Source organism: Acinonyx jubatus, chromosome X, assembly GCF_027475565.1.
Source record: "Acinonyx jubatus isolate Ajub_Pintada_27869175 chromosome X, VMU_Ajub_asm_v1.0, whole genome shotgun sequence".
Taxonomy (NCBI): domain Eukaryota; kingdom Metazoa; phylum Chordata; class Mammalia; order Carnivora; family Felidae; genus Acinonyx; species Acinonyx jubatus.
In genome coordinates this window covers 105995483-106010521 of record NC_069389.1, presented here as the reverse complement: position 1 = coordinate 106010521, position 15039 = coordinate 105995483, and the positions used below count along the sequence as shown (strand labels likewise).

The following is a 15039-nucleotide window of genomic DNA, read 5'->3' as shown; positions in this document are numbered from 1 at the left end:
ATTTGAGTACTCCACTTCCAACAATAGATTACCCAGATAGAAAACCAGTAAGGAAATGTTGGACTTAAACTGTACTCTAGACCAAATGGACCTAAAAGACATACAGAACATTCCATCCAACAGCACCAGTACATTCTTCTCCAGTTCATGTAGAATAATCTCCAGAATAGATCATATGATAGGACACAAAATAAGTCTTAGCAAATTTACAAAGATTGAAATCATACCAACTATCTTTTCCAACCATGTGGAAATTAAACAATGCACTCCTGAACAATCAATGGGTCAAAGAAGAAATCAAAAGACATTTTAAAATATTTTGAAACAAACAAAAATGAAAACATTACATACCAAAATTTATCAGATGCTACAAAAACGCTTCTAAGAGAGAGTTTATAGCAATAAATACCTACATTAAAAAAAAGAAAGATCTCAAACAACCTAACTTTACACCCCAAAAAATTAGGAAAAGAACAAACTAAGCCCAGATTTAGTAGAATGAAGGAAATTAAAGACCATAGCAGAAAAAAATGAAAGAGACCAGAAAAAGAATAGAAAAGATGAAACTTAAAAGCTCTTTTAAAAAATATAAACAAAATTGACAAACCTTAGCTAGACTAAATAAGAAAAGAGAGAAGACTCAAAAAATAAAATCAGAAATAAAAGTGGAGACATTGCACAGAAATACAAAGGATCACAGAAGACTAGTGAATAATTATACAACAAATAGGATAACCATGAAAGAATGGTTAATTCTTAGAAACATCCAACCTCCTGAGACGAAATCATGAAGAAATAGAAAGTATGAACAGACCAATAACAAGTAACAAGATTCAATCAGTAATCAAAACTCTCCCAACAAAAACCCAGGAGCAGTGGGTTTCCCAGGAAATTTACCAAATGTAAAAAATATATAATAAAACTTCATCCTCCTAAACACTTCTCCAAAACTGAAGAGGAGAGAACACTCCCAAACTCATTTTACAAAGCTAGCATTACTCTGATACCAAACTACAGGCTAATATCCCTGATGAATATAGCTGCAAAAAGTCTCAGTAAAGTGTTAGCAAAATGAATTCAACAGCACAATATAAGGATCATACACCATGCACAAGCGGAATTTATCTCTGGAATGCAAGGATGATTCAACATATACAAATCAATAAATGTGGTACACACTGATTAATACAAGGAAAGGTAATTATCTGATCATCTCAATCGATGCAGAAAAAGCATTTGACAAAATAGATCATCCTTTCATGGTAAGAACTCTCAACAAATTATGTATAGAAGGACCATAAGAACATATTAAAGGCCATATATGACAAGCCCACAGCTAGCATCATACTCAATGGTGAATGTTTGAAAGCTTTTCCTTTAAGATCAGGAACAGGACAAGGGGCCCACTCTCATCAGTCCTAGTCAGCACAGTACTAGAAGTCCCAACCAGAGCAATCAGGTAAGAAAAAGGAATAAAACATCCAAATCACAATGGAAAAAGTAAAATTGTCACTGTTTGCAGATGATATAATCTTATATAAAGAAATCCTAAAGACTCCACCAAAAATCTATTAGAACTAATCAACAAACTCAGTGAAGTTGCAGAATACAAAATCAGCATACAGAAACCAGTTACATTTTGATACATTAACAATAAAATACCTAAAAAAGAAGTAAAGAAAACAGTCACATTCACAATAGCATCAAAACCAATACAATACATAGGAATAAATTTAACAGAGGTGAATGCTCTGTAAACTTAAAACCATAAGACATTGAATAAAAAAATTGAAGAGGACACAAACAAATAGAAACTTATCCCATGTCCATGGATTAGAAGAATTAATATTGTTAAAGTGTCCATATTACCCAAAGCCATCTATAGATTCTATGCAATCCCTATTAAAATTCCAATGATATTTTTTCCCAGAAAGAGAAAAAAAACAATCCAAAAATTTATATGGAACTACAAAAGACCCTGAGTAACCAAAGTAATCCTGAGAAAGCCCAAAGCAGGAAGCATCCCAATTCTTGACTTCAAACTATACTACAAAGCTATAGTAATCAAAACAGGATGATACTGCCCTAAAAACAGATACATAAACCACTAAAACAGAATCGAAAGCCCAGAAATAAGTCCTTGTCTACACCGTCAACTGATATTTGACAAGGGAGTTAAGAATACTGAATAGGGGGATGCCTGGGTGGTTTAATCAGTCGAGCATCTGACTTTGGCTCAGGTCATGATCTCACAGTGCATGAGTTTAAACCCACATCAGGCTCTGTGCTGACAGCTCAAAGCCTGGAGCCTGCTTTGGATTCTGTGTCTCCTTCTCTCTCTGACTCTCCCTCACACTCTGTCTCTCTCAGTCTCTCAAAAAAATAAACATTAAAAAAGTTAAAAACAAAAAAAAAGAATACTCAATAGGACAGGATAGCCTCTTCAATGGCGTTGAGAAAATAGCATAATCACATGCACAAGAATGAAATAGATCTTTATCTCACACCACTTATGAAAATTAACTTTAAATGGGTTCAGGAATTAAAGATAACACTGAAACCATAAAACTCCTAGAAGAAAGCATAGGGAAAAAGCTATTTGACAATAGTCTTAACAACGATATTTTTGCATATGACACCAAAAGCACAAACAACAAACGCAAAAATAAATAAGTGAGACTACATCAAGCTAAAAAGTTTTCACACAGCAAAAGAAATAATTAACAAAACAAACAACCTATGGAATGGAAGAAAATATTTACAAATCATATATCTGATAAGGGGTTAATATACAAAGTATATAAGGAATTCATACAACTCAATAGCAAAACCTCTCCTACACACGCGCACACACACACACACACACACACACACACACACACCCACACACCAAAATAATTCGATTAAAAAATGGGCAGAGAGGGGCGCCTGCGTGGCTCAGTCAGTTGAGCGTCCGACTTCAGCTCGGGTCATGATCTCACAGTCTGAGTTTGAGCCCTGCGTTGGGCTCTGTGCTAACAGCTCAGAGCCTGGGGCCTGCTTCAGATTCTGTGTCTCCCTCTCTCTCTGACCCTCCCCCGTTCATGTTCTGTCTCTCTCTGTCTCAAAAATAAATAAACATTAAAAAATTTTTTTTAAAAAAATGGGCAGAGTAATTGAATAGACATATTTCCAAATAAGATATACAAATGGTCAACAGGCACATGAAAATATGCTTAATATCATTCATCATCAGAGAAATGCACATCAAAACCACAATGAGATATTACCTCACACTTTTAGAATGGCTATTATCAAAAAGACAAGAGATAACGAGTGTTGGCAAAAATGTGGAGAAAAGAGAATCGTGGTGCACTGCTGGTGGCAATGTAAATTGGTGCAACCACTATGGAAAACAGTGTGATATGTCCTCAAGAACTTAAAAGTATAACTACTGTATTGTCCAGCAACTCTACCTCTGGGTATGTACCAAAAGGAAATGAAATTAAGATCTCAAAGAGACACTGTATCCCCACATTCATTGCAGCATTACTCACAATGGCCATGATATGGCTGTGCCAGTCTACAGATGGATGGGTAAAGAAGATGTGGCATATATACACAATGGAATATTATTTAGCTGTGAGAAAGAAGGAAATCTTGCCATTTGCAACAACTGGGATAGACCTTGAGGGCATTATGCTCAGTGAGACAAGCCAGAAAGACAAGTACTGTATGATATTGCTTATATGTAGAATCTAAAAGAGCCAAATCACAGAAACAGAATAGAATGGTAGTTGCAAGGGGCTGGGAGGTGGGTGAAATGGAGAAATGTTGGTCAAAGCATACAAACTTTCGATTAGAAAATGAGTTAAGTTCTAGGGGCACCTGGGTGGCTCAGTTGATTAAGTGTTGAGCTGACATTGTGGAATCTGCTTGGGATTCTCTCTCTCCCTGTCTCTCTCTGTTCCTCCCCCCTCAAAATAAATAAATAAATTTAAACATAAAATAAAATCCTTAAGAAAAAAGAAAATGAATAAGTTCTAGAAAACCAATGTACAGCATGATTATAGTTAACAATACTATATTGTATACTTGAAAGTTACTAGTAGAGTAGATCTTAAATGTTCTCGTTACAAAAATTAAATGGTTATTAGGTGAGGTAATGAAAGTGTTAATAACCCTACTGAGGTCATCATTTCACAATATATAAGTATATCAAATCAACACATTGTATGCCTTAAACTTACACAATATTATATGTCAATTGTATTTCAATAAAGCTGGTAAAAAATAAGGGACTCCTGGAAAAGAATAACTTTAACCCCCCCCCCCCAAAATAAGGCGTGAATGATGAAATGACAGGAACTGGGGTCATAATTTTGGTCAGAATTCTTTACTTCTATCCCTTAAGTCATGCCACAGATCACTGTTTGGATCTCAGGAAAAAACAATGGTGTGGTGCTTTTTATTTTTGGTTTAGGTTGATTCTATTTATTTCCACATGATAATGGTAAAAGCTACATTCTATAGTCCTCTATTTCCATCCTAGCTCACAAACTCTGGAATTCACTCCCCATTCGCTCCTATTCTGGCCTCCTGCCCAGCTCTCCCTCTCCACCTCCCTGTGTGTGGAGGAACTAAGTGAAGACAGACCAGCCAGCCTAAGTTTTCCAAGGGTGAGCTCAACTTTGGATTTTTACTTTAAAGTAGAATATGAAAATTTCCTTTAGGACAGTTTCTTGTTTTGGATCACAGTCTATTAGTAACACATTGCCAGTAATAACTGAAGGAATAAAGTCTAGGTGGAAAAAGAGAGGAAAAGAGAGAACTCCTTCTTTTACCACTCTAAACTTCAGCAAAGAGTGACTTATTCATATTTATTTCCTTAATATTCACCCATCCAGCAAACATTTGTTGAGTGCCAACTGTGTGCACTTGGCGCAAGACCTTATGGATTAGAACTGTCACCTTGCTTTATAGGTTAGGAAACTGAGGCACGGGAGTTTGATGTGACCTGCCTCAGGTCACATTGCTGGTAAGATTTAAAATAGATTCTTTGGTCACCAGAGCTACTGCTTTTTCCACCAGCCTTGCAGCTGCCTCCCCACTTGGAGTTGTTGTGGAGACTGTACTGTGAACTGTCAAAATATTAGCAAAGGTATGCATGCTTGTCCATCAGATGCCGGCATTTGATTGGTCTAATTTTACCAGCCTATTTACTTAGTGACATAAAATAAGTTAATTCAATATAGACAAAGGGTGGTGTTTTGGGCTTCTTGCCCAATCAGGTTTACATGTACTTTTTTTTCAGGTTAAAAGAGAGAGAGAGAGAGAGAGAGAGAGAGAGAATCGCTCCCATGTGCGAGTGAAGGAGGGGCAGAAAGAGAGAGGGAGAGAGAATCCCAACAGGCTCCTCTCTGTCAGTGCAGAGCCCGTCTCCGGGCTCGATCTCACAAACCAAGAGATCATGACCTGAGCGGAGATCAAGAGTCAGACACTTAACTGACTCAGCCACCAAGGAACCCCATAAATGTGTTTTTTTAAATGTCTCTTTCAAAAACCAATGTTTTACTGAATGGAGAGACACTGGGATCATTCTCACTAAACTCAGGAGAAAGAAAAGGATGCCCACCATTGCCACTAGGATTTCACCTTTCATTGGAGCTATTAGCCAATCCAATTAGACAAAAGAAAGAAATTACCATTGTACCAGAAGAGATAAACCATTTCTATTCACATGTAATATAATGGTCTTATACCCGAAAACTCAAGAATCAAATGAAAAACTACCACAAACATTTAAGAAAGTTCAGTATGTTAGCAAGATAGAACACTAATATATAAGAATACCCTTCATATATGCAAACAGTTTCTACTTAGAAGATTTAATGGAAGAGAAGAACCCCCTCCCATTGAAAAAAGCAGCCACACAGTGTAAATACCTAGGAGTGCATGTGTAAGAAATGCACAAAGCCTATATGAGGAATACTTTCAAATACTTTGATATGCATAACCTAAACCCATTAATCAATCCTCGTCTCACTAGACACGACCAGACATAAGCCTCTTGATGTGATGGAATATGAAGCACAAAGCATCAACTATGAAGTCTCCTTACCAAAAAAGTTGAATGTGAATCTCATCAAGCATTTATAGCTATCTTCCATTTACGAGAAATATGAGGAGCAGGATAACAAATACAATGACAACGCAATGAGGCAGGCAGACGAATCCAGAATGTGGAACGCTCTGTAGGACAATTGGCCAAGTTGTTTTAATCAAAGGCATTACATCAAAGGCACGGGAGGAAGGGTACTGCTATAGGTTAAAAGAAAATTAATAGATGTAACAAGTAAATGCAACATATGGAACTTGTTTGGATCCTGATTCAAACAACCAACTGTTAAAAAAAAACAATTAGGGAAATTTGAATATGGACTGTGTATAATATGATAACAAGAATTTTTTTAGTTGTGATTATGGTCTTGGGGTTATACAAAAAAAAATGCCCATGTATTTTTTGAACGTTTATTTATTTTTGAGAAAGGGCATGAGTGGAGAAGGTGCAGAGAGAGAGGGGCACAGAGGATCCAGAGCGGGCTCTGCACTGACAGCACAGAGCCTGAAGCAGGGCTCGAACTCACCAACCGTGAGATCATGCCCTGAGCCGAAGTTGGACTCTCAACCGACTGAGCCACCCAGGCGCCCCAAAATGCCCATATCTTTAAGAAATGAATAGTAAGTGTATGAAGGGAGTGAAATGACATGATGTCTGGGATTTGCTTTAAAATAATTCCTGGGAGGTAGAGAGAAAAAGAAAGAGAGAAAAAATGGCAAAATCTTAATACTATTTGTAGTAGTTTTCTAGGACTGCCATAACAAAATACCCGAAACTATGTGCATAAACAAAGGAAATTTATTTCCTATAGTTCTTGAGGCTAGAAATCCAAGATCAAGGTTTCAGGAAGTTTGATTTCTTCTGAGGCCTGTCTCTTTGGCTTGCAGATGGCTGCCCTCTCCATATGTCCTCATGTGCTCTTTCTTCAGTGCATGTACATCTCTGGTATCTGTATGGACAAATTTCCTTTACTTATAAGGACACCAGTCTGATTGGATTAGGGCCCACCCATAGACCCCACTTAACTTCACTATCTCTTTAAAGGCCCTATCTCCAAATATAGACACATTCTGAGGGCCCAGGGGTTGGGGCTTTAAAATATAAATTATGAGAGAATACAATTCAGCTCATAACACTATTTAATCTGTACGATGAGTGTATGGGAGTTTATCGTACTAAACTCTTTGGTTTTGTGTATGGTTGAAAATGTTTATAAGTACAACTTTCCAGAAGAGGACATAAAAGTATATCTGAGCAAACTGACATACATGCCTCATGAAAAAGAAGAATCACCATCGGAGACATACAACTTCCCATAAGTAAATTTATCATTTTAACATATTTTTCACAAGCTTGTCTAGAAAAATAAGTAAACAAGAAAAGCCAGGAAAACTCTAAATGAAAAGCAATGTGGTATGGAGCAGCCATACCCTAGGGGGGTGCCTGGCTGGTTCAGTCAGTAGTGTGTTTGAGTCTTGATCTTGGGGTCATGAGTTTGAGCCCCACATTGGGTGTAGAGATTACTTTAAAAAGTAAATGAATTTAGGGGGAAAAAACATACTCTAGAGCCTCAAAAATTAAAACAGTGTGAAAAAAATTAAAACAGTGTGGAATTGGAACATGAATAGAAGAGAATAAAAATCACCAAACAGACGATGGCAATTTTATATATATGATAAAGGCAGCTTCTCAAATCGATGGGAGTAGAAAGGAACTTTCTAGTCAATGACATAGGGACAATTAGGTATCCATTTGGAAACAGATGAAATTTGATCCACACTTCACATCATAGATGAAGATAAAATCCAAATAGATAAAGATTTAAATTTAAAAAAACAATACCATAGAAGCACTAAAAGAAAACTTTGAAGTGAAGAAGATGTTTCTAACTATGACTCAAATTTCACAACGCCAGAATCAAAAACTTCCCATGGTAAACAACAACACACAGACACCATAAGCAAAGTCGAAAGGCAAAGGACAAATGGGAGGAAATATTTGTACCTCATATCACAGACAAAGCTAATGTTGAACTAGTTCCTCCAGATTGAAGAGAAAAGGGCAATAGTCAATACTTTAAAGAGGGCTGTGGAACTACATGAACAGATAGTTCACAGAAAAACAACTCTAAACGGCCCTTAAGCATCTGAAAAGATGCCCAACTTCCCTCATAAAATGAACAATAAAATTCAGATTTACAACTGCACGGACGGGGTGCCTGGGTGGCCCAGTCGGCTGAGCGACCAACTCTCGATTTGGGCTCAGGTCGCGATCCTAGGGTCGTGAGATGGAGCCCCACGTTGGGCTCTGCCCTGAGGATCGTCTCTCTCTCTCTCTCTCTCTTCCTCTGCCCTTTTCCCCTGCGCACGCATGGTCTTTCTCTCTGTCTCTCTCTAAATAAAACGAAATAAAACAATAAAAAAACTGCACTGAGATTCTTTTTCTCACGTGTCAATTTGGCAGGAACCCCAAAGTTTGACACCATGCTCTGTCAGTGAGCCTGGAGAAAACAGGCACTCTCATACTTTGTCGGTGGGACTGCACACTGGGACAACCCTTGTACTAGTTTGGCAGGTCTCCCGTAACAAAGTGCCGGAGACAGGGTGGCTTGTAAGAACAGAAATTGATTTTTTCACAATTTCCGGAGGCCTCAAGTCTGAGATCAAGGCACTGGCAGGGTCGTTTCCTTCTGAGGCCTCTTTCCTTGGCTCGTAGGTGGCCGTCTTCTCTTCCCTGTGCCTTTACATGGTCTTTCCCTTGAGCGTGTCTGTGCCTTCATCTTCTTTACTTATAGGGACATCCATCATACTGAACTAGGGCCCACACCAATGGCCTCTTTTCAATTTAATTATCTCTTTATAGACCCTGTCTCCAAATACAGCCACATTCCAGGAAACTGGGGGCTGCGACTTAAACACACGAATGTTGGGGGGGACACAATTCAACCCGTGACAAACTTCATGGAGGAAGATTTTGAAATAGCTATCAAAATTACCAATCTGTAATCCTTGACCGGCAATCCTACTTCTGGAAACCTGTCCTACAGCTATACCTGCACACATATAAAATGACATACATATGAAGATATTCAGCTCAGCCTTGTTTACAATAGCCAAAGGTTGGAAACAACCCATGTCCACCAATAGGGAACCGTTTGAGTAAGCCGTTTTACCTACGGCATGCAAAATCATATGGCTGTCAAAAGAAGCGAGGAAGCGTTCCAGGCACAGCTAAAGGGAGAACACAAGGATATGCGAAGGAAGAAGAGGAAGGCAGGGACCAGTGCAACAGCACGCTACCTACATATAAGAAATACTTTCGTACTGGCTTGTACGGTATTTGCTTAAAGACACACTGCAAGCTAAATAACAACAGCAAAACCCTAATACAGTTGGTTACTGGTAGACGTGTACTATCAGCAACCTGTGACACTATTCGCCGGGCACTATTCTGCCCAGAATAGAGGGGGCAGGAGTGGGAGTGAAGCCTTTCTGTATATTCCTTTTAACACAGTTTTCATTTTTAAGTCATGGAACTTCAAGCAATTAAAATCATTATGTATAAAGCCTCCTAGTTCGGCCATGAAATTTCTAGTACAACCTGAGACCAACTCTAATCCCTTTACTTTGGAGGCAGGGCTGTTCTCCAGTTTATCGAAGCTTCACCTAGGGTTTTCACATTGTGCTTTTGTGAAGTAAAGAAAATCCCCAGGGCTTGCGAGTGCTTTCCCTCTTTCTCTTTTCCCTTGAAGAAAGGAACTAGTTTAAGAGGGCTAGAGAGAGTCCACTTGGATTTGACGTTGACCAAATTGATCGCCAGCGCCGCGCAGCACAAACGCCCTTGGGTGTTCATCACTTGGAGCAAACCGAAGTATGCCCTGCTGACTGGGGGGGGGGGGCGCCTGGGTGGGGGTGCACTCCCCCCACCCCACCCCCAGCGCACCGCATGCAGCTGGAGAAAACCCCTCTTCCTGTCTACAGCTCCCACAGCACTCGGAGCCTGCTCGCAGCCCAACGGCCTCTCCAAGAATGCTACATTTAAAAGTGCAGTTTTTGGATGATTCCCAGAAGATTTTTGTGGTTGATGTAAGTGGAAATCACATTGCTATTATTCCTTTATTATTCATTCAATAGTGGTCATTTGTGGGCAGCCCATTAGCCGGCGATGTTAGGTCTTCTGTAGGACCGAATGAAGGAGGACTGTGGTATTTAGCTTTGGAAAAAAAAGTCTGTATTGAATATCACAGTGTAGCTCGTGTTTTCCCATTAACCTTTCTTCTAGAACAGGTTCTCTTTTCTCAAGGGACAACAAAAGTGAGTTTGGAAGAGACGCTAAATATTTGTAAAAAGACAAAGCAGCAAGAACTGATTCATCGAACCCAGAGAGGTATTAGTGCGCATTGAAATAATCTGTGAGTCTCACCTCAGGAACATTTGTGGGGAGAAAACCGTGGTTCTGAGGGAAAGGAGAAGGGGGAAGGTTACCCTCCTTTTCTGAAGGAAACCTACGGAAGGGGGTAGAATTTATGCAGCGGTAATGAGAACTTCAGGAAGTAATGACAAGTATGAAGAGAAAAATAGGATAAGAGACTATTTAGTTTGATTTAGTACTTATAGTTCAGGGTTCTTAATATAATTCCTAGCTACGAGATGATTGCGTACAATTATACCTCATCCCTTGAAGGAAGAACAAATGTATTAAGCACATCATTTGGGGCTCATCTTCCAGAATCTTAAGATATGTACATTTTGATGTAAGGATTTATGTAGGAGCATTTTGAAATGTTCTATGATTTTATTTGAACAAAAGATGCTATTTGCTCTGATATTTATATTAGCCACTAACAAGGAACAAGTTGTTCATTTTCTTTGAGATCCGTACAAAATGCTGGTTGTTTTCTTTTACACATAAACTAACAACTGCTGTTGGGTGTGTGGGTAACCCGCTTTTCAAATGAGTATTTCATTTTTATTTGAATCATGTGCTTTGTGGGTGATGACTTCATGGCTTCAGTGGCTGTTTTGCTCTCTCTCCCTTTCGCTTTTATTTGCAAAAGGCATTTCTAGGTCCACAGACCCGAATGACTTGTTTTTGCAGCAAATAGCCTCCATTAGAGGCATGAGGCATTTCCTATTCTTTCTTGGAACGCTATTTGAATGGCGGAAAATGTCTTTTCGGTAGTTTATCTATTCGCAGGCCGGTGGTGTTTGCTCACAGTGTTCCAGGACCCGAATTAGCGAGCTGGGTATTCAAAAGACACTGCTTTAGGCTACATTTTTTATAGATATTCCAAGCAACTCAAAGAGAATTCTTTGACAAAAAGTGACAGAAGAGCTTTCTCAATGTGTAGCTTAAATTCAGATCCAATTAAATGGGGCGGTGGGGGGGGGAGGCAGAGTACCGTAGCTTGGTAACATTCACCTTCTGAGGAGCTGACTCCAGCAACTTGGAGGCAGCATGATTTCGCTTGAGATCAGTTTGTCTCTTTCCAGCTGCAACACATTGTGTTCCTTTGGAAGACAATGGGAGAGATTTGATACCCAGCAATTCGGGTGTCACAGCATCTGATCCCTTTTGCCCTGGGAAGGCTGCTCTGTAAGTAGCAATCGTGGTGTCACCAAGAGTGGCAAGCGCACTGACTGCAGTCCCATGAGCAGCTGTGTCCCGAGGGGAGTGGAACCTTAGGCTAGCATCCATTCATCCAACAGGATCTTTTCTCCTTAACAACAGTAGACTGATGATGAGGAGGAGGGGTGATGATGATGATGATGATGATAGTAGTGAGTCACCAATGGACCGCACTTTAAAATTTACAAAGCAATCTTACGTCCATTCATTCGTTTGATCCTGCATTCCGCCCTGTGAGTGAAGGTAGGGGAAAGGCTCATCTTTCCCCGTTTTGCAAATTAAGAGGTAGGGGTTCAGGGTGCTTAAGTGATTTGTGCAAGATTATGCAGCAGGTAAATGCAGAGTTGGGACTTCCAATCCAGAAGTCTCTCCACTACTCCATGTACAATCGAATCCAGAAGACTCATCTGTCAGTAGCCTTCTAGTCCTGTCATATGGCTCATGCACATTATTTATTTTCTGTTGCCATCAAAGGCCATAGAATTTGGTATACAGTGAGCCTTCGACGACTATTGTAAGCCAATTAGTAGATCCTCCCTTCCTTACCTGTAGATGAGGAGCTATGTGAGCAAGTGGTTTCTAGAGGTCAAGGATACCATGGTCTGAATTTTTTCATTAATTCGAAAGCTTTAAAAGGTCCCTCAGGGGGCACCTGGCTGGCTCAGTCGGTGGAGCATGTGACTTGGGGTTGTGAGTTTGAGCCCCATGCTGGGTGTAGAGATTACTTAAAAATAAATATTTAAAAAAGGTCCCTCAGCCCTGTTAATAATTTCTTAAAATGCACCCCAGCACCATACCCTCAGGGACTTTGGTTGGGGATAGGAAAAAAAGCAACCTAAACATATTCTCTTCCATTAGTGCTAATTTCTTAAACAGGATGAAGAAATACTTGGAACCATAATGGAAAGAACCATTAGCAGCCAAAGAGAGTCACACAGAGGGGCTTTTGGTACCAAAATTGACTGAAGTCTCAAGAGGCATGGATCAGTCCCAGGGAGAATTTTCCTTTAAGATAAAATTTAAGAAAATAATTGGCTGCATGGGGAAAAATAATGGAGTCTTGTGCATTGGTGTTGATTTTACAGAAAGTGAAGTAGTAGAAGTACAAAAAGGACCCATGATCAGATAGAATAATGTCTCTTGGGTAAGACTAATTGACATCCAGAACCCTTTGTGTTTACTCCACCCCCGGTAACATTATCTTGATGAATTTGCTGGTGTCCGAGATCTGGCTTAGGGCTCCAGACTCAGAAGCGTGATTTGTCAGCACTGCACAAGAACAGAAGTCAGAGATGATATTTACAATTGGGATGCCAGTGGCACCATTTACGGTGGGACTTGGGACACTAGGGTCCTCTCAATCAGTTACATCGGATACCATGTGTCAGAAGAGTCAGATTTAAAGGAATCAGACCCATGATGCTAATATTCGATGGGCTGCTAATGCAGCCATTTCCACAAATGCCCTGTCACTGAGACCTTTAAGTCACCCATTCATTCATTTGAGTAATTTCATTAACAAATTATTCCTGAGGTCTTAATGTCTTACAGTCTCTGTTCTGGATACAGTAGACCGTACCATACGGGTAGGTAAAGTTCTTGAACAAGGTCACACTCTCCCCTGGACAGTGCTACCAATTTTGGCTTCAGACATTCCTTTCACTCCCCTTGCAAGATTGACAAACTTCCTGGGTAATTGACCTGTCTTTGACTTGTTAATGCCGTCAGTTAGCTTGCTGGGAAAAGTGGTTGGCCCCGGAGACATCTTGGATCTTTGAGGTTTCTTTGCATATCTATACTCCGAGGCACTATGCCTTGATTTTATAGATGGACTTTCTGAGGCTGTTAGCCAGCCTTTTCCTTTACGCATTCCCAAGAGTATTTGGGGGATGCAGGATAGATATGGGACTGCAGACTTGCTGGAATGTGCCTACTAAAATGTAATCCAATGAGGAAAATGTGTTTTAGTGAAAACCTCATCGTACTTTTCAAGCTGTCATATTTATTTAATAAAATTGATCATTGTCAAATATCAACACCACTCCTAGTGTTGCACTGATCATGGGCTGCGTCCTTCAGCAATAAAGAAGGACTCTACAGAATGATGATGAGACTGGACAGGCAGGAGGAGAAAGGAAATGAGGCAATTACTTTTTTAAATAACGGCAGATTTTAGCATAAATTCAGTTGTGCCTCTTCAACCTGAGGATGAGGACATTTAAAAAAAATTTAAGTTTATTTATTTATTTTGAGAGAGGGAGAGAGAAAGAGAGAGAGCACGTGGGGGAGGGGGAGAGAGAGAGAGGGAGAGGGAATCCCAAGCGGGCTCTGAGCTGACACAGCACAGAGTCCCATGCTGGGCTCGAACTCATGAGATCGAACTGAGATCATGAGCTGAGCTGAAACAAAGACTGGACGTTTAACCGACTGAGCCACCCAGGTGCCCCAGGACCAGGACTTTTCTTAACAGAAAAAGGGAGGATGAGACCAAAGCTGGAGCCTTCTGAGCTCTCAAAAAGAGTAGGGGACGTCAGGTGTCTAGCTTGAGGATGAATCCTCCCAACACCTACAGGTACCAGGAGCAGTAGTGTCATTGTAGGATGACCTTCTTTTAAGCCTGAACTGTTTATCTCCGGGTTAGATGGTGAATTTCAAGGCTAATAATAATCTCAGCACCACATCTGACACAGTCCTGTCTGATATCCTCCCCATCTAATGCAATTCTGTCTTTATGGAAGCATATGGTGGAAGGGAAGAAAATCTGCTGTTTGTGAATTTCCAAAAGCACACTTCTTTTCGTTGGTTTCTAGAGCCTAAGTCAAATGAAGAGGTTTAAATCATTTCTTTTTTTTTTTTAATTTTTTAATGTTTATTTATTTGAGAGAGAGAAAGAGAGAGAGAGAGAGAAAGAGAGAGAGACAAAGTGCAAGCACGGGAGGGGCAGAGACAGAGAAGGAGACAAAGAATCTGAAGCAGGCTCCAGGCTCTGAGCTGTCAGCACAGAGCCCACGCAGGGCTTGAACCCATGAACTGTGAGATCATGACCTGAGCCGAAGTTGGATGCTTAACTGACTGAGCCACCCAGGCACCCCTAGAAGTTTGAGTCGTTTCAAGTCTTACACTTACCTGATTGCTAAGTGAAGGTATTGGCCACTGCAGTGGGCACCCAGTGGCTTACCCAGTGAGAGAATGTAGTGAGTCAGCTTACTTCATTCCCTTGGGAACCCATCATAAAGGCCGCCATGCCTCATTTTCTGACAGACGCAGAGAGGGGACAGTGCCAAGATGGAGCACTATTCAAGCTAAACAAG

General features: G+C 40.1%; 1 protein-coding gene across 1 annotated transcript in view; it reads left to right on the top strand.

The window, feature by feature from the left end:
* The first annotated feature begins 9942 nt into the window (after window positions 1-9942).
* FRMD7 (FERM domain containing 7) overlaps window positions 9943-15039 on the top strand; it is a 54290-nt gene continuing 49193 nt past the window's right edge. Inside the window, exon 1 of the mRNA XM_027054408.2 lies at window positions 9943-10185. Within this exon, the coding sequence (XP_026910209.1) occupies window positions 10129-10185 (57 nt within the window). The 5' untranslated portion in view covers window positions 9943-10128. The remainder of the gene's footprint in view (window positions 10186-15039) is intronic.